Raw genomic sequence first — 19,881 nt, forward strand, 5'->3', positions numbered from 1 at the left:
CTGTAACCTCCTGTTTAGCCATAATTAGGCTCTTCCTGAATCAATTACTAACTACTCGTTGGCCCATTCTCATATCAATATTCCGCATAATCTTTCTTGGGTTATTTCCTTTGTCTTAACTTATGTCTTCATTGACTTCTTATCTATCAATAACATCTTGTGCAAGGGCCCTTACTTCCTTTCCTTGACATTGTATTTGCATAATATTCTAGAATCGTAGCATATATGTAGGCTTTGAATAAGTGAAGTCTCGTCCCTTTTTCATTTTTTATCGCATTCTTCCTTTACCATTCCATAATTACTAGAACCCCTTAATTCTGACTTAATGCCACAACATTCCATATTCCCCCCCCCCCCCTTTATGGGAGTACTATGGAGCTACGATGAGCTGCCTATATATATCTTTCCTCTTCATCTTTGGCATCTTTTTACATTATTGATAATCCTTACTCGCCTTGCGGTAATCCTTATATACCAAGGATAACAAAATTCCTCACTCGCAATGGTGGCACTTAGTGTAAGTGACGCATATAGTCCCTTAACTTTGCTCACATTGCTTGCTTTAGGGAAGCATTTTCCTGAATGACTATCTTTTGAATTCATCATGGATATTCTTCTATTGTCCATTCTATTATTGCCGGATCGCAATATGAAATTCTCATGATGCTGACTATTATCAAATCACTCAGTTCCTAATTCATGTTTAGTTTATCTTGTTCACCAGTCCATATTGATTTACATTACTCTGGGGTCTAACTTTCCCTTCTGTTAATCACGTCAGAGTCACGGACTTATTTCTCGAAATAAGGACGTGATTGTATGACCTATACTCTTTTGTTGTCTTAAGGCCCATCACCTTTCGTCTCTTTCATCATTTTACTATAGATTCTCTAACACTCTACCGTTGTCATCCATGTATCACATCTCACTCATAATGCTTCGTTATCCCTCTTCGTACTTCCCTTCTAATATTTCTATCTATCACTTTATTCTGAAAATTTTAACAAGATATTCTTTTGCTTTTACCTCCCCTTGCTCCATTTACTGGCTCTTCGGGTTGCCTAACATTCTCCCTCTACTAGGGACGGGAGCCACACTAAGGTAATATTTATCCCTTCAAGGCTTCCAGTGCCTATTTTTATAGTGCTCATATCTAGATGTACTATTTTAGAGTGTAACATCTAGGTATCTCACGAGGAGATGTATTAGCACATTTGCAATATCCTTCGGAAATGTCAACTGACACAAACAATCTGTCCATCATTTTGGGTTACTCTAACCCCAGCTGGATCCTAATATCTGTCCTTTTCTTATACCACTTTTGTTAGCTCCTATAGGGCATAACTTAATCGGTGTGGTCAATTGTACATACCTTTGTTAATGTTGAGGGTAACTCACAATGCTTGTATTTTTCTACCGGAACTGTAATACTGATAATCTTCATTAACTGGGTGCCTCGTACATTCTTCACCTTGCTTTTTTTACTTGCTAAAACTTGTGTCTCCCTCCTTATTCCTTTTTATCGTAAGAGTGGATAGGCATTCTTGCCTTAGGGATCCTTATCAAGAAGCTTACATGTCTTAGTATATACATGATTTGCTAAATACCTCATATTTATCATAATCATGATGCAAAAAATCGAGTTCCTTTGACTCAACTCTTCCACAATTGTATCTCTTATCAACCGTCTTTTTGGACGTAGGCATCATCGTATTATGAATAAGATAAATTTAGGAAATTGAGTTCTTACAAATGAGCTCTACCACATGATCTAGAGTAAGAAGAAAGAGTGACCGTCCTAAATGCGCTGTAGCTTCCTGCTTATAAGTGTGATGCATGACACACCCATAAATAGGACTCTACTAGACACGGCTTGTAGACTCCCTAGGATAGAACTGCTCTGATACCACTTTTGTCATGACCCAAACCGATGGGCCGCAATGGGCACCCAGTACCTTACTCAACCGAGCACCAACGTAACGTATCTTTCATATCATTCTATCATAGGTAAATGGACCGAAGTAATACATGAGGGAATACAAACTTATACATATGAAGTACGGGCTTATAAGACCAAATTAGCCACTCGTGTACAGAACATGGGCCGACAAGGCCATACAATCTTTTAAGTACATGACATTTGTCTACAGGCCTCTAAGAATACATAATTTTCATAAAGGTTGGGACAGAGTCCTGCCATACTAAACAATACACGTTTAAATTATACTAACCAATCAAGCAACTCTAAAATAAATAGAGCGCACCAACATCTTCCGCTGAGCTGATAGCCTACTTGGAGGACTCTCGACCTGTCTATCGGGACCTGCGGGCATGAAACACAACGTCCCCAGGTAAAAAGTCATGTCAGTACGAATAATATACTGAGTATGTAAGGCACATAGATAAGTACATAACAGACATGGAAGAAGTATAGAGTAAATAACTTAATCTGTAAGTCTGGATAACTATGTAAATCATGAAATACTTATAGTGTCATGCATATGCGTATGAATATCATGTCGTGCATAGATACATGTGTTTATAACATTATTAAGCCTCTGAGGGCATTCCATCATATCATCTCGGCCACTATGGGCAAATCGTCAACGTATACCAGCTGATCAGGTGGTGGTGCGTATATAATGTCGTAACCTTTTCCCATATCCCCTATATATATATATATGCGTATATAACGCCGTAACTTTTTTCCATATCCCATATAAATATAATATACATATATATGCGTATATAACGCCATCTGGTCATGGGTCAATGTACATGTATAAATGCATGAAATACATAAGAACTACGTTAATAAAATTTTCTCAGAATGCCATAAAAATCAATCTGCTTTTCGGATAAACTTTATTAAATATGTATTTTATGAGACTCATGAACAAAACATATAGTAATAGTTCACATGGGGAATCAAGAATATAAACACCCCTAATATTTTTATGAATAAAGTCATTTATGAAAGTTGCGTATTTTGCTTGTTTTATTTGTATTATTTGGATCATGCCAAAAGGAAAGAAGGGATAGCCTTAACATACCTAAACCGATTCTCTTGGAAATCCTTTTGACACATGCCAATTGCGGCGAAACATGTAATGGCGGATCGAAGTAGGGAAGAATCTGTATGATATTCTTGAGAAAGATTTCGTTGTATTCCCTTAGAATCACAAAATCCTGTTGCTATTGTATTAAATAGCCTTCGTATGAAATGTTGAAGAAATTACAGTAACTCACGTTGCCATGTAGATTAGGTGTAAGCATTTCTCCATTTGAAACTTAATGAAATATTCATGTAGAAATCCAACTAATGTTGAAAGCAGATCCATACGATTTCATGTCCAACTTAACGAAATGTCCAACTTAATGAAATATCCAACTAAAGAAATATTCATGTAGATTTCATGTATGTCATGTAAAATCCATACTATTTCTTTTCTCAATGAATGAAGGAATTTGAAAGGCTCCTTATTATAGTGGTATGGGCCCCACTTGATAGGGGTTAATTGGCCAAAGACTTTTCCAACTATTGACACCTTTTATGTGAACTTAGTAGTCACCATTTCCCTAAGGCAAGGGCTTCCACGTTAGGTGTCCTTACTCTTTATCCCAAGAATTTTAATTTCTTAGCTAATAGTTCCACCAAAATCATTAAGTAACCCAATTATCTACATAATTACGAATTATCTCAAATTACTTAAAATACTACTCACTTTAACATACCTTATATACCTCACTATCATGGTCATGTGGTACCTTGTATAGCATTAGTCCATAAATACCAGGTATTATAACTCGGGTCGTATTTTATCCCAAAATGACAAACTTGGATGAAAATTCATTTTCTTTTACTTGCTCCCCCTCTCATCTTCACGAATTTACTCATCACCTGTGAAATAGCATAATCCTTATAATCTCCAAATAATCTTTCCTTAGACTGATGTCAATTACCTTACGACAAATTCACCGTACAATACTACAGGGTATAACATCGTAGTAATTTAATACTGTGAAGCATAACATCATCGTAATATAATACTACAAGGCGTAACATCATCGTAATATAATACTGCAAGCCGTAACATCATCGTAATATAATACTGTAGGACATAACATCATCGTAATATAATATTGTCGGACGTAATATCGACGTAATATTGCGGGGCATAACACGCGCCCCCAGGAGAAGGGGGTAGATCCACCGCCGGTTCGATATCTTGGCCTTCATCATTTTCGCCATCAGTATCATCACCTTCTAGTTCCTCTTTAGTTCCCAAGGACTCAAAATCAGAACCAGAAGAATCGGTAGCATCAGGCCTGGTTGGAAGACCTCTTTTTGTAGCTAACTCCAGCTCATGTGCCTTAGCAATTTCGGCGTCAAAATCAATGACACCCACTTTGGCATCTTCCAAGGTTTCTCTCCTCATGCTATACATAGAATGTGTTTTCTCAACAATGAGGGAAGTAGCTCGATGCTAAAGTTCTTCTTTAAGTTGGTCAACCTCGGTAGAAAGATTTTCCCGTGCTACTTTAACAGCCCGGAGGTTGACATCAAGATCACGGACCGTGGGGCTGAAAAGTCTATTATGCTCAATGGTCCTCTTATATTTCTCCTCCAATTGGGTATACTTCACCTCGATAGCAGCAAGCTCTTTAGTTTTGGAGTTCAAGGCCACCTCCAAATTATTTAACCTTTCAGCGGAGGCAACTTCGCGATCGGATGCAGCAAGAACGACACTATGGACTTCAGCTCATTTAGCCCTAGCCCCTTCAAATTGAACCCTCAGCGGGCAGATCTCTTGGCTAAGGGTCTTTACTTCTTGATCGTTTTGCTGCAAATGAGCCTCCAACACAATGACCTCAGTAGCTTTGGCTTACAGTTCTGAGAGGCGAGCGATAGTTTGGTCCCGCTCGGCTAAAAGTTGATCCCGCTTGAAGGTAAGTTCCTTCTTATCTCGAATCAACTTTTGGAGGCCCTCGGAAGTAAGGAAATTGGCCTGCAAAACAAGAAAGACAAAATCAAAATACTACTATATCAAAGAGAAAAGAGATAACAAAGGAAATGAAGAATATACCACTGCGGCATTATGCATAACATTGTTTAACAAGTATTCTCCCGAGAGAGCTTGTATCTTTTCCCAATCTTTTTGCAAGTTCCACAGCCGAGACAGCAGATTACATCCGATGAAGACCGAGAGAGTAACGCTCCTCCTTTTTTGCTGGTCTTCTGAGGGGGTGGCATAATTTTTGCCCCAAATTCCTAGGAACTCGGGAGTGGGGGAGGGGAACACCCTCTTTTTGGACAGATGCGGCCAGTGGAGATGATGTAGTAGTTGCTGATGGATGAATTGGTGAAGAAGGAGATGAAGCTGATAGTATTGAAGGGTGAGAAGTAGTTGTGCCAAATGTAGTGCTGGTTATTGGTTGCTCGTCAATCAAAGATGGCAGGGGCTCGGTACTCATCCTCACAGTACTGGGCGCATCGACTGGGATCGGGCAACGGGAGTTGGCATTTTCTACCATCTCAAACTCCCTAGAGCGCCTCATCCTCGTCTTTAGTTGGTGTAACTAACTCTACAGATTGAGCATTCTGTTAAGTTGATGAAGGTCGTCGTCATGTAGAGAAGTATCATCATCACTAGCTTCTCCGTCATCATCTATAACCACAATATCTATGGCTGACTCGGGCAAGACGCTCGACACCACAGCATCTGAAGACGATTTTGGCACGACACTCCTTGCCCTTTTATTTTTTCCCCCAACCGCGGAGGAACATTTCTTTTTTACTTGCTTTCTCTTCGGCCAGGGAATCCGAAAAGAAACACTTGCACCCCAAGCAGGCTTGGAGAAGCATGTTCGAGTAAATGCCTCCTGAAGCAGCCTCACCGCATCAGCAGGATTATCCAAAACATCCTCCTCGGGGACGACAACTAAGCCTTAGGGTAGACTTGAATTCAGCAAAAGGAGAAAGGATTAATCAACTTCCTCAAACGAAAAAGCAAAGACGAGATGAGTCCAATTTACCATGATTTTTGGTCTTCCACCCGTATTTAAGTGCCAGTTCTTTTTTACGTGCGAGTCTGGGGCTCGGTGACGTCCAAGATTTTTCGGACCCATTGGTCCAAGCCTTCAACCCTAGGTGGTATCCATCGAGTTGCTGAAACAGGCGAAAGAAGAAGAGTCAATAATAATATGAGATGATCTTTAATAAAAGAAAAGTTAAACAAGGAACTTACGAGTGCGGTTCCATGATTCCGAAAAGGATAAAGCCATTGTCGGAATGATATTATTGATGGCAACTACGATGAACCATTCCATCCACCCACGGTCGTTGTCATCATCCATGCTAGATAACAGAGCATGGTGGCCATGTTTGTTGAAATTTACCATTCCCCCGCAGAAGATCTTGGGGGAATAGAGGTTCATCACGTGATCTAGGGATAGCTCTTCCCCCGTCTCCTAGAACAAGCGCCGAAGACAAGCAATTGTCTTCCACACGAAAGGGCTTAATTGTGCCAAGCACACCTGGTAGCGGAGGCAGAACTCCACGATGACAAAGTCAAGCTCTCCATTCAAAGAAAACGCTCCCAAAGTGAAGATATACATATAAAAGTATGTAAACCCTTCTTGGGTAAGGTTACCCGCTCCGCCAGATCAGGAGCGATAATGTCTAAATCCTAGCAACGACAATCTTCCTTCACAGAAGGAATACTGGAAAGACGGATGGAAAAAGGGTATTTGCTAACGGCCCATGTATGAGGGTTAGTAGAAGAAAATTTCTCTTTGAAGTCTTTAGTTGTGACAAGACTTCTGGGGCTGATTGTGCTCATCGTAGAAGGAGCAGCCTCATCGGCCTTGCCTTTGTTCTTTGAGGAACTAGGGTTTTTAGAAGAAGAAGCCATTCTGTATTAGAAAAGAAGGAAAAACGTTTCTCTTAGGAAGAAGGTTAAAGAAAAGTTGAAGACAAAGTACGAGTTGAATGAAGAGAGTTTGAGGAAGTATGAAGAATTATGAAGTGTAAATGAAGAAGTTTGATGCGTATAAGCGACAGAATAAGTGACTAAAATCGGGGCCATAATTACCTCGATAACCGACAAAAGTGATACTCTATTAAATTATGGAATGACGCGTGTACGTGACATTAAATACGGAGAGACGTGCGTCTAATCAACCGTTAGAAAACTTTTCAGAGGGGGTCAGTGAATTTTACGCCAAAGAAGATGTTTCTACCAATTTCCCGGTATCACAAAGTTATGCCACCCGAAAGCAGGGGGACTATCTGTATAGGGTAAAATATGTTTATATTAAATGATCGTATAAAGAAGTGACACGTGGAGCCAAAGACAGAAGATAGTTGAATCCTAAGGCAACAACCACATATGTTACCAGGGAAAATTATACACATAAAGGCGAAATAAATGTCTGCTACCCGGTAGCATTTAATAAGGAATATTCTATAGCATTAAGTATGCGGCCCGTTACAAGGAATATGACATTCATTGTCTGCCGTTACACATTCTTCAACGACCCTCATAATTGAGATTAAAGAGGGGCTTGGTTCTAGGACCTTGTTCCTTAGGTGTAACTATAAATAGTGAGCTCTATTATCATTGTAAGCAGAACGACTTTTCTGGAAAACATACGCTAGACTATATTCAAAGCTCAATATAATTTTATCTTCTTGTTTATTGATATCATTGCTATTGTACCCGAAAGCCTTGCTCCCTGAATTGCTATTCCTGCTATTTTATCTTTATCTCAAGGCTAAGTATTACATTTTCGTCTAATTCATCTATTATTTCAGGATCAATTAATTCACTTGTCTATAAACCACGTATAAATTTAACTGTATCGTTTTATGGATAACATGGAACATGCCTAATTGATTCCATTGATGACTTTTGCAAATTTATAAACGAGAAAAAGGTATAATTTCACACCTATATATGTTACTAAAAAAAAGGATTAACTATAGTTGGAAGACAATAAAACCTCAATGATATAAAGTTACACTCTTATGATAATAATAATAATAACAGCAATAAAAATAAGTAAAACTTAAAATTCACTAGTTAACTAATATAAGGGTCCAATCGCAATAATGAAAAAGAAGTGAAAGAATTTAGGGCAAGTTCCAACCCGCTGTACTCGAATTCTCCTGAACTACTAATACTGTCTAGTTCCCGGCCAATTCTGTCTCTAACTCTTCCTATCTTCGTTAGCAGGTGTTGATTTCCTTTCTGTTCTTTTTCTTTATCTTCCCTTTCCTTTTGCTGCTGCTTCTTCTCCCTTCTTTTTTCTTTTTTTTTTGTTCTCGTTCTCTATAATCTGTATGCATTACTTTCAATCGCTATTATTTCTGCTCCGCACCCATTATCTGATTAAGTTTTTTTCTGTTTTTACCAGTACTAGTTGTTATGTTGAGGTTCGAGATTGATTAATGTGGTATTCGTTATCACCTTTTTCAGTCCTGTGTTGTGTCTGTTATTTGGAGCAAGAACAATTCCATTTGTTAATTTGTGAGCCTATTTGTTTGAAGAGCTTATTGTTATTCTACAAAAAATTTGGTCATGTTTAGCTGCTTCTAACATGTTAAGCTTTTGAATGTCAACTGGTTCAGGTATTTTTGATACTGTGTGTGTGTGAAAAAAATTCACTAAAAGCTTAAAAAAATACTAATTTCCAACCAGTAATTTCAAAAGTGTAACGGGATCAATGGTAAGAACCTAAAGGAATCAAATTTAAATTCTGGATACGCCTTTAACTATGTTCGTTTTCTTAGGTTATTTAGTTTCAAGCAGCTTTTACCTTGGGTTGCCATGAATACGTCTTATGGAGCAAATTTAGAGATATCACAATGCATTGCTGCGTCCCCCATTTGTCGTGCAAAATCATCTATCTTTGAACCAAGATCATGTGTACCCAAGCTCAAAGGCTTCTCAAAGAAGGTGCTGCCTTTATGCAAAGATCTTCATGCTAAAAGTAACAGGGAGAGAAGCATTACGTTCTCGGTTACTGCTAGTGCCAGTCCAGTTGATACTGCTGCAGATGAGCCCAGCAGTCTTACATATAAGGATGCTGGTGTGGACATTGATGCAGGGTCGGAGCTTGTGAGGAGAATAGCCAAAATGGCACCTGGAATTGGGGGATTCGGAGGTCTCTTTCCATTAGGTAATGTTTGCCATTAGCCTTCTTTATGTTGGTTAATCCTTCTACATGGCATCTTCAATTGAAAACATTGACTTATTTGTTTAGTTGAAGACATAATCAAGGTTAGCTTGTTACAAAAATCAAATGACCGTTCGACCAATAAGCTGGTGCCATGGCTAAAGGGAAATACTTCAGAAAACATGTTCTTAAGTTTGCTCGGATTTGGTTTTGTAGACTATGCTGGAAATTGGGTTAGAGGTCTTAGATCAAGCTTGTATTCTTCTTTTCAGTGAGAAAAGTAAATTTTATTACTTAGGATGGATACCAGTGTTGCAGTTTTTTTGAAATATATTGTGATAACGGTAGTGTCCGGCAAGGCTCCATGCATGATGCATCTTGACTAATTCACCCTGAAGCTTGCTATGGCCACAAGCACAAGTGCGGAGTAATCGTCCACATCGAGGCTGGAGTAAATGGGTACACGCTAGGTGTTGTAGCTGGGATTTGGCCCTGTGACACTTGACAGTCTCTTTTTTGTCCTAGCAGCATATTGCATATTCATCAGCTAATGTAAACAGAAGTTTTAAATGAAAAACCCAAGAGGTTGAGGATCAGTAAATTTAATAAAGTTAACTTTATCCAAAAGTTATGTATGTTCATTTACTATCATATAATGGCATAGTTGCCTCTGTTACCGGGGACCAAATTCTTTCCATAGGTTTATTTTGCATTTACATTGGGGATTTACTGGTGGACTTGGTAGCAAATATTTCTGCATATGGGTTCTTTACGCAGTAGGTCAGAAAGGTGGTGTAATTTTAACAAGAAGACATAATTTCAGCTGGTTGTAACTTGGCCTGCAGTGTAACAATTATAATGATGGCAAATTTGGCTTGCGAAACTAGTCGTTCCTGAATTTAGGCTACTTTCTCCTTTGTAAGGTCAGGTATCCTTGAGCACTCACTGTTTCAGTATGCAACCTTCCTTCAGCGAGGATCCGATGTCAATTTCTTGGTGTCTGCAACTACTCACTGTTGTGGTAGTACCCGTCAAAGGAGCACAGTGTTACTTTTATTTTTGCTTACTACCAGCAAAGTGGACAAGTCCTTTTCGTTTCACCCATATTTCTCTTCTAATTTGAACCCTTAAGCATAAAATGACATAACCTGTTCCTTCTCAGAGTTTATTTAACATTGGTTTGGAAATCTGAAATCTAACATCATATAGCCAGCAGCCCGAACTGTAGGTTATATCAATTCCAAACCTGTTTTTGCTGATATCAAGTATCATAAATAACGGAGTCACGGTGCAACCTGAGCACAAACAGAGTTTGTCCAACTGAATTAATACAGTATAGTTGTTAAGACTTGTAGGTCGTGGAGTTCTAGAAACTTTACTACCACTAATCCTTAGCTTTTTCCTGCTCAAAAGTTCCCCTTTATCTATATCTTTCTATCTTTTTCATGCTTGTGTAGCCAATAGTCAAAGTATATATTTCTTTATTCATTTTTGTTCTGTCTTTTTTATGTTGCTGCAGATCTTAAATTTTGTACATTCTTCTTTTGGTTTTTCTCTTGTACTGAACAGGGGATTCATACCTCGTGGCTGGTACTGATGGTGTGGGGACAAAGCTTAAGTTGGCATATGAAACGGGAATTCATGATACCATTGGGATTGACCTGGTAAGTTTGATTCATCTTTTTATGTATTTGGTAGATATTTAAGAACTCATGGTGCCTTTCTTCCCAGGTTGCAATGAGTGTTAATGACATCGTCACTTCTGGAGCAAAACCTTTATTTTTCCTTGATTATTTCGCCACTAGCCGTCTTGATGTTGACCTTGCAGAGAAGGTATGTCTAGACACAAATATCTCTCAGTTCATGACATTTCTAGAGCATTATTCACACTGGCATGTTGTCTCGTTTTCCAGTAAAACAGAGTTGGCTTCTTGCCATGCATGCAGGTCATAAAAGGTATTGTGGATGGTTGCCAGCAATCTGACTGTGCTCTTCTAGGAGGAGAGGTACCTGTCTCTTCATTTTTTCACTAAAAGTCACTCCTAGTAATAAAATTGTTGCATCACTTGTATCCTGCAGCAGAAGCGCGATATGAATGACAAATACTGAGCTTTTTTTTCTTCTTTTCAAATCAAAGGAATTTCAGTATACAGTAAATGATTTGTGCTACTTTTTTTTGGGTGATATGTGCATAGAGTCATTGAGACATTATGGATATCACTTGTAAAACTTGTCTTGTGCTATGTTTTCTGCATATATAGCTTTCTCTCACGCTCATGAAGGGTCCCAAAAATTGGTTTTGTTTCATGACACAGAACTGTGTGCCGTAAGATGTGTTTTTTTGCTGTTGAATTGGCTGAGCAATTCATTGTATGTTAGACTTTGTAAAACATGTTTTTGGAATTAGAAACAATCTTCTGTTGTTGCACTCAACTGATTTGATGCGTGTTTCAGACTGCAGAGATGCCCGATTTCTATGCCGAAGGCGAGTATGATCTCAGTGGATTTGCTGTGGGCATTGTGAAAAAGGATTCAGTTATTGATGGGAAAAGCATCAAGGTTGGAGATGTTCTTATTGGCTTACCATCTAGTGGAGTTCATTCAAATGGGTTTTCTCTTGTTAGGAGGTTTGTCTATCTTCAGAGAAATTATGTATCTAGCCTTGTAAAATTATTTTCGAATATTTTGATTTTTTTTTTGTGACTTTATTTACTTTTATTTCATTTCTCTGAATGATAATGATATGCTTATCTGTGTAGGGTTCTGAAGCAAAGTGGTCTTTCTTTGAAAGACCAGCTTCCCGGTGAAACTATTACACTAGGCGAAGCTCTGATAGCCCCAACTGTTATATATGTTAAACAGGTATCTTCTTGGTTTCCTTCTCTTCTGCTTTATTGTTAATTTCATTTTTTATATTGGATATGCAGTAATGTGTTTTACGGATTTGGAAAATGAAGGTCCTTGATATTATTAGCAAAGGAGGGGTTAAAGGAATAGCCCACATTACTGGAGGCGGATTCACTGATAATATCCCTCGAGTATTTCCTAAAGGCCTTGGAGCCATTATTTACGAGGACTCTTGGGCAGTTCCTCCTGTATTTAAATGGATTCAGAAGGTGAGAATCTTCGACACTTGCTTGAATGTTCTTCCACTAATTACTTGCGGGTGGGGATACTGATTAGTTACACTTCTATTAGATACCATATCGTTGAGCTGCAATTTTTTTTCTTTTCTGCCTTTAATGTTGCAATATGGTGGTTGAAATGAAGGCGGGAAGAATAGAAGATGCTGAGATGATGCGGACTTTCAATATGGGAATTGGGATGGTCCTCGTAGTTAGTCCAGAAGCAGCTGACCGGATACTTGAGGAAGTGCAGAAAACGGGCATAGCATACCGCATTGGTGAAGTTGTAAAAGGTGATGGAGTAAGCTATAGCTAAAAGCTGTGCAAATGGTCGGGTGATCTCTATGTTCATCTGCCTACTTTCGATTAAGAGTTCAAAATTTTGGAGCCTTTCGCATCCTGTTTAAGGTTCTTTGTATCGTCTAACAACAAATGTATAAGCTCTTATAGATGTGTTCTGTTATGTGCACTAGTGTCATCTATAACTTCTGTTGAACAATGAGGATGTAGACAACTTTTAAGAGGTCGAGAAATGGTTTTGCATGTATTTTAGGAGATAATTTTTGGTTAAATTCCATTTGGATCAAAATTTTCTTGCTATAACTCCCTTTACCGACTTAAAGCATTATGCGACAGTCAAAATGATCAGATTATTCTACAAAAAATGATAATCTATTGAACAAATAAGGAGTTGTTATAAATAGAATTTTATTTATGGTGAATGTCTATATTTAGAGAGAGATTCTAGGGTTCATTACTTGGTGGCTAAGTCACCTTCTCCCTATAAATAGAGGGTTCTATTAAATCATCCCAAATATCAATAAGAATTCTCTTCTCCCTACTTTTCTCTGCAATACTCTTTTTCTTCTTTTATTGTTTCATAACACGTTATCAGCACGAGACTCTAACCAATTGAGTAGAAGCTTTGGGATTGAGCATAATGATTGTCAATTGTTCTATGAACTTCCTTCACGATTAAATTCTGGATTTAAGGTAAGTATTTTACTTTTGTCTTTCAAATTCTTAAAATTCTATAATTTGATTTTAAACACAATCAAAGACGATAAATTTTGATTGCAACTCTAATGGAGTTTGAAAGATATTATAACCACCCAAAGTGGTAAAATTTCTATGTCTTGCCATGATCAAATTCATGTATGATTGTGGGCAAAGAATTAAAAACTCGTCCCATTGAATTTGCTCCATTCTCATTCCCTTTAGAGAATGTGATAGCAGTATGTGATAAGTCTGGAAGAAGACAAAATTACTACTATGAATGTATCAATGGATGTGGACGTGGCAATAGACGAAATTATAATCGTCATCATTGAGTAATGAGAATAATAAGGATTCTCAAAATAATCCTTCACTCTGTGAAAGTAATGTTTGTTGTCGATTTGACATGAGATTTTATAAAACACATATAGATGATTATGGTCCATTCATGATGTGAATGTGACAACATCTAATTTATGAATACATATTCATTCTTGGAAGAATATGAACGTGCTAGTGGTAGTGAATATACCACACTCACCTCTAGATGGAGGTTTGAGATGAAATAAGAAAATAATGTCATTATTATGGCATGAATGATCAATGGTCACGTACTTATTGTACGCCAAAATATTATGGCAGTGTGATTATTAAAAGACAATGGTAATGCAAGAAACAGATCTTGCATATAATTTGACCATGACCACAATGATATAACTTTTTCTTTAAAAGAGATATTCATCACATGGATGTTGATGAATCTTTGGTAGTACAAAATTAATTGAGAGCTCTGGAAGAGCCAATTATTACTATTTTGGAGGAATACAATTGATTATCATGTCAATTTATTGTGTTGTAGTAAGTCTCAGAAAAACTTATTCAGTTTCCAAAGTACACGCGAAAGCGGTTGATTATATTGAGACTATAAATAAAGGAAAGATTTAATATCTTCTATTACTACAACTTGTAGCGGGGTAATATGTATGTGAAAAGTTACCCACTTTATTCTCCAGTTTGTACTACACAAATAAACGAATACCACAATAAAGTGGATGTTTATTGATATAAAAACTCATATCATAATAAATTTGGAGTTTATTGATAATTGCACATGTCATGGTGTAAATCGGAACTTTATGTATGAATTCTCTTACATTGCTTGTTCTTATTAATTAATAGACCAACTAAAATTGAGATTGAATCTCATAAATGCTGAAAATATCAAAGGTGAATATGGGCACATTCACCTGCCATGTATACCACATAAGATGCATCTATGAGATGGTTACATGTGCGATTATTATTAACCCGCAACCTGGCCGGTGTTAGCGAGGTAACTTGCTCAGTAATTTAATTTAGAGCATATTCCAGATTTTTTTTATTCAAGATAGTTCATCTTGATAAGTTGGTTTACATCACAGTTGGTTTAGCAAAATAATTTATTGAGTGTCTCCACTTAATAGCTAAACTATTGCTTATGGGAACAAAGTTACCTATATCAGTTTGTATATTACATTCTCCCCTCACAAGTGGTTCGGGGTCAGGAACCAAATAATTTTATCTTATTATTATTGATGTGCGGTGTATATTTTGATTAGCACCATGACACACAAAGATGGGCTCTCAAAGTTGAGGAAACAAGTTAGTTTTTCTAACATGAGGGGCAGACATGATAAACACTTGAGAAAAAGTTACGTGGAATGGATTATCATTTGTATATATAGATCCTCGAATATCATAATATGAACTTGAAGTTCATAAAAAGATAATTCGTTTGCAATATATTTCAAAGCATGTCATACGCATTTGCTGACCCAAAGAAAGTAACTATATTCTCATTGCAAATGCTCATAGTAAGTCCTAGAATGACAAAGTCTATGGTATGCTTAAAGCGTATAGACAAATCGATTTCAGATAGAACTTCTTGATAAAGAAGATGAGCAAATGATCAAAGTGATTATAATAAGGAGGCAAATGATCTAGAAGATCACATGACATAACACTTCATAAAATCTCATGAGAGATTCAGGTACCTGAATATATGAATGAAGAGATCTCTATGTTATGTCTTTATGAAAAAATATTGGAACCGATATAAAATGTTTGTCAACGACATCTATCATAGCGCTAAGTATAGATGAAGATCTTAAGTCTATCGAATATAGACACAAAAGTATTGGCCAAATGGAAGAGACACAATTCAAGTAGAATTGATTCCATAAACATATAGTTTTGGACCTGTAGTTCAAACACTTGAAAGTATAAAGTCAATGGTATGTGCAATCAGTTTTCGATATCTTATATGTCTAGCATGACATGAGAACTTGATATACATCTAAAGTCTCTTTAGATGGCTTATATGACTTAACTTATATGACAATACATGAAGGATTTAAGTTGCTTAAAAAGCATATACAATTCTTGATTATTAAGTACCACTTTCTCAATGCAATTTGTGCATATTTGTATCTTGCTATAACTATAAGCATGATAATGTGATAGCGAGGATTTTCAAGGTGCAATATATTCATTGGAGTTAATATGGCTGATTTATTCACCAAAACTCTGCCAATGTCAACCTTCAAGAAGCTAGTGCACAAGATTGGAATGCGAAGGCTCAATGATGTTAATTGATGCTCTCATCAGAGGGTGTTAATACGCGTTGCACTCTTTTTCCGTTACAAGGTTTTGTCCCACTGGGTTTTTCTAGCAAGGTTTTTAACGAGGCAACCAAAAGGCGTATTGTTATATATGTGTACTCTTTTTCCTTCTTTAGAATTTTTTTCTCATTGGGTTTTATTTAGTTAAGGTTTTAACGATGCACATTATCTGTTGAATAGACATTCAAGGGGAAGTCTTATAAATAGAATTTTATTTATGGTGAATGTCTATATTTAGAGAGATTCTAGGGTTCATTACTTGGTGGCTAAGTCATCATCTCCCTATAAATAGAGGGTTCTATTCCAATGTAAATCATCCCAAATATCAATAAGAATTCTCTTCTCCCTACTTTTCTCTGCAATACTCTTCTTCTTCTTTTATTGTTTCATAACAGGAGTAATATTTTATACTCCTTTCAAGAATGCAATATTATTTTTTTGAAGATTGGAACTCATCATAAACCCCAACTTCACACATTGTTGGGATGTATCTCATTTTAGCCATTCAATATGTATATTGGTATCTCATGCGGATTAATAAAGGGCAACATAGAAATTTGATTTATCATAATTCCAATGAGCCATCTAACATCATTACATGATTGTGACAATTGGTTTTTTATTTTATTTTTTTATTTTTTTAGTTGGACTGCCAAATGTTCTTTTCCATTTCCTTTTCTTTTAGCATTGAAATCCCTTTTACCATAGATCTAAAAATTTACGTCATGTGCAATTTTTTTTCTTTATTTTCTTGAATACCGATTGCTTAATCGAATGTTTAGCTATAACTAGTGAGACATTTCTTCACTTTCAGGTAAAAGTTAAGCTTAAAGTAAAAATACGAAAACATCCTATCCACAGTTTTGAGATCTTCTTGATCCTTAAATCCAATTCATATTAGATTTTTTTAAAAAGAATTTGATGCAGTTAGCGAGAGTCGTCGTAGTTCATCTTTAGAAAAACAGGACATTTATTCTTTTCTTGGCAAAGATACTTGGGTTTGGTTGGTCGTTGTGTCGGCCGTCGGGTGTGTGTCCTTACATTAATGTTGAATAGAAAATGTTATATCACTCGTTTTTAAATTAAGGGGTAAAGTAGGAGTTAGCATGGCTCGTAGTTAAGGTAATGGAGTAAAGTAGGAGTTACCGAGTTAGCGTAGAGGTTATTTCCCGATTTGCGTCGCATACGATCAATTAAAAGGGAAATCATTCTTTACTAGTAATTTTTATTTTTATTTTATGTCTAATTAAGGATAAAAGAATCCTATTCATTCCGCCACAATCTTTGATGTTTTAAAATTTCTCTTTTAAGAGCCAGTTTAGCCATGAATTTTTTTTCATTTTTTTTTTGAAATCAATGTTTGGCGATAAAATTTTCAATTTTCACTTGAAGAAGGATTTTGAAATTTTTCGAAAATTTGAAAAACTCCAAAACGATGTTTTTCAAATTTTTCACTCAGATCACTTACAAAAATTCAAAAACAATCCAAAATTATATTCATATCGAAACACAACTCTAATTTTCAAATATCATTTTTACTTGAAAATAAATTTCAATTTTTTCCGGAATTTTACAATTCTTATGTCCAAACGATCACTAAGTTTCTGCCATTTCTATTTAACTACTTTACCACAAGAAATCAGAGTCCGAAACCTAAATGGCAACTTTTTGGACTCAAAACACGTTTCTACAATTTTTTTTTAAAAAAGTTACTTTTCTACCTAAAACACGGTATTATACTGCATTTTACTTTAACGGAATTTTAGCCGTTAAAGTAAAGCGCAGTATAATACTGCGTTTTACATATAGCACTGTATTATACTGCGTTTTACTTCTTTTTGGGGCCCACCAATAAGTGTTCTGCGGTTAATTGACGTAACAATAATTTAAATATATAAAGCGCGGTATTGTACTGCGTTTTACATAAAAAAATTATGCACCCCGAGCTAGGACTTGCCTTATTTAAAGGCGTTAGGATTTTATGAAAATTCATTCAAAACTTTCCTTCAAACTTCCGTTCATACTTTTCTTCTTGTTATCAAGCATTTTTTTTATAATGTCTGAAGAGCCAAAAATAAGGGTTTCATTATATTAGGTGGGTGAGGTTGTAATGGAGAATAATTCTGTGAGGTATAGTTCACCTTCACAGTGTCATATTAAATTGTCGCTTACAATGGAGTACGATAAATTGATATCGTTGTTACGTAAGAAAATGAGTGTGAGGAAACGTTCGGTGAACTTTAAAGTAACCGGTAGATCTCCGTATTCTGTGACTCCACAAGGGTTTGCTTATTATTCTGAGTTTAACATCGAAGATGATGAAACTCTTAGAGATTTTTTGCGGATTCCGGATGAATACAGGAAATTTATTGTAATAAAATTGTTGGAAATGTACGTCAAGGTTGAAGACGTTCCCAGTAATGAGGGTGTGCATAGTAGGGATAACCCCTAGTCATCGGGTGGTTATTCTGGAGCAGTTTTTTGCTGGACAGCTTCCTGATAAAAGAGCTTGCCTTGATTTACACTTATCATCACTGGCGAATGAGCAGCGAGGAAATAATTTTTTGACTTTATATAATCCACAAGACGATTGGTAAACTTCAATTTTTCTACGCTTTAGCGAAGTTTATTTTATGTTTGAATTGGATTTGTATTAACACTCATATTTTTCATAGGGGGTACCGTCCGGATATGAATTTTACAAGTTATGACCCCGCTCTTAGTTGGAATATGCGTAGTTCTGGCGTGTTGGACCACGGTGGTCCATTCGGGAGTCATCACCAACAAGAAAATATCCATCATGGAACGTCAACATAGTATGACTTGTAAGTGAAGTGATATAGCTATATGTAAAGTATTTATCAAGTTGAGTAGCTTATCATTTTGTTCTTTTTGTGAAGTGAAAACGAGCAACTTGATGTTCCTGATCTCACACAGTTGCCTATAGACGACGTATTGACTCGTGATTTGGCAGATGCGCAGAGTCAGGAAGATGATAGTGATTATGACAACAATGCCGATGAGTTTGGAGATGACACACCCTTCCCTGATGAGGGTAATGATGAGGAGAAAGTGAATGTCGAACCTGAGTTGACGAGGGAGCATGCTCATCCACCTCCTGTTAGACCAAGAGTATACGAGTCCCACGTGTTGTTTCATGAGCGGAATATTCCCTACCTTGATAATTTGCCAAGTATACCGGATGTGGATGCCCTCACAAGGGATGCTGACGAATTTCGATCAGCAATGTGGGATGAGTCTAGACCAGCGGTGCTGGCAAAGGGCATGTATTTTTCCAATAAAGCACGCCTAATCAGGGCTGTAAAAATCTACAGCGTAAGAGAGTACCGTGAGATGACGGTAAGGGAGTCAATTATAGAGGTATACAAGGATGTATGCCATAGACTTTATGGGTTGTCACTGGATGTTACGTGCCAGCAAGAAGAAATCAGGGTTGTGGAAAGTGGGTAAATATATTAGCACCCACAGATGTGAAATGGACACATTCAATGAAAATCACTTTAACTTGGATGTAAACTTGATTTCTCTTGTCTTGATTCCATACTTGGAAGTGTCTATTAGGTTCAAGATCAAAGAGTGTATTACAACCGTTCACCGGGAGTATGGGTGTACTATAACCAAAAGAAAGGCATATCTCGGGCGCAAACGTGCTTTTGAAATTATTTATGTGACTGGGATAAGTCATTTTCATCTCTACCCAGGTACATGGCCGCACTGAAACACTTTAACCCAGAGACTGTTGTTGAATGGAGGCGTGAGCGGAGTCCGGAAAGACCAGAATATATTTTCAACTATGTGTTCAGGTCATTTAAACCAGCAATTGATGGTTTTGTGCCTTGTCGTCCGGTAATTTCCATAGACGGTACTCATGTCTATGGAAAGTATAATATTAAGCTTTT

At 36.9% G+C, this 19,881-nt stretch overlaps 1 protein-coding gene across 1 annotated transcript; it reads left to right on the forward strand.

The window, feature by feature from the left end:
* Positions 1 to 8,113: 8,113 nt before the first annotated feature.
* Positions 8,114 to 12,877, forward strand: LOC104232976 (phosphoribosylformylglycinamidine cyclo-ligase, chloroplastic). The gene is made up of 9 exons (XM_009786256.2): positions 8,114 to 8,237; positions 8,795 to 9,183; positions 10,750 to 10,844; positions 10,912 to 11,013; positions 11,127 to 11,186; positions 11,635 to 11,807; positions 11,940 to 12,042; positions 12,138 to 12,296; positions 12,451 to 12,877. The coding sequence occupies exons 2-9, from the start codon at positions 8,832 to 8,834 to the stop codon at positions 12,619 to 12,621; spliced, it is 1,215 nt and encodes a 404-aa protein (XP_009784558.1). The 5' UTR covers positions 8,114 to 8,237; positions 8,795 to 8,831; the 3' UTR covers positions 12,622 to 12,877.
* The last annotated feature ends 7,004 nt before the right edge of the window (positions 12,878 to 19,881 follow it).

The sequence above is a fragment of the Nicotiana sylvestris genome, chromosome 4 (assembly GCF_000393655.2).
Source record: "Nicotiana sylvestris chromosome 4, ASM39365v2, whole genome shotgun sequence".
Taxonomy (NCBI): Eukaryota; Viridiplantae; Streptophyta; class Magnoliopsida; order Solanales; family Solanaceae; genus Nicotiana; species Nicotiana sylvestris.

Coding starts and splice junctions, on each gene's coding strand:
- LOC104232976 (XM_009786256.2), top strand. CDS start 8,832: ATGAATACGTCTTATGGAGCAAATTTAGAGATATCACAATGCATTGCT. Junction 11,187..11,634: donor GTGCTCTTCTAGGAGGAGAG/GTACCTGTCTCT, acceptor TGCGTGTTTCAG/ACTGCAGAGATGCCCGATTT. Junction 12,043..12,137: donor CTGTTATATATGTTAAACAG/GTATCTTCTTGG, acceptor TGGAAAATGAAG/GTCCTTGATATTATTAGCAA.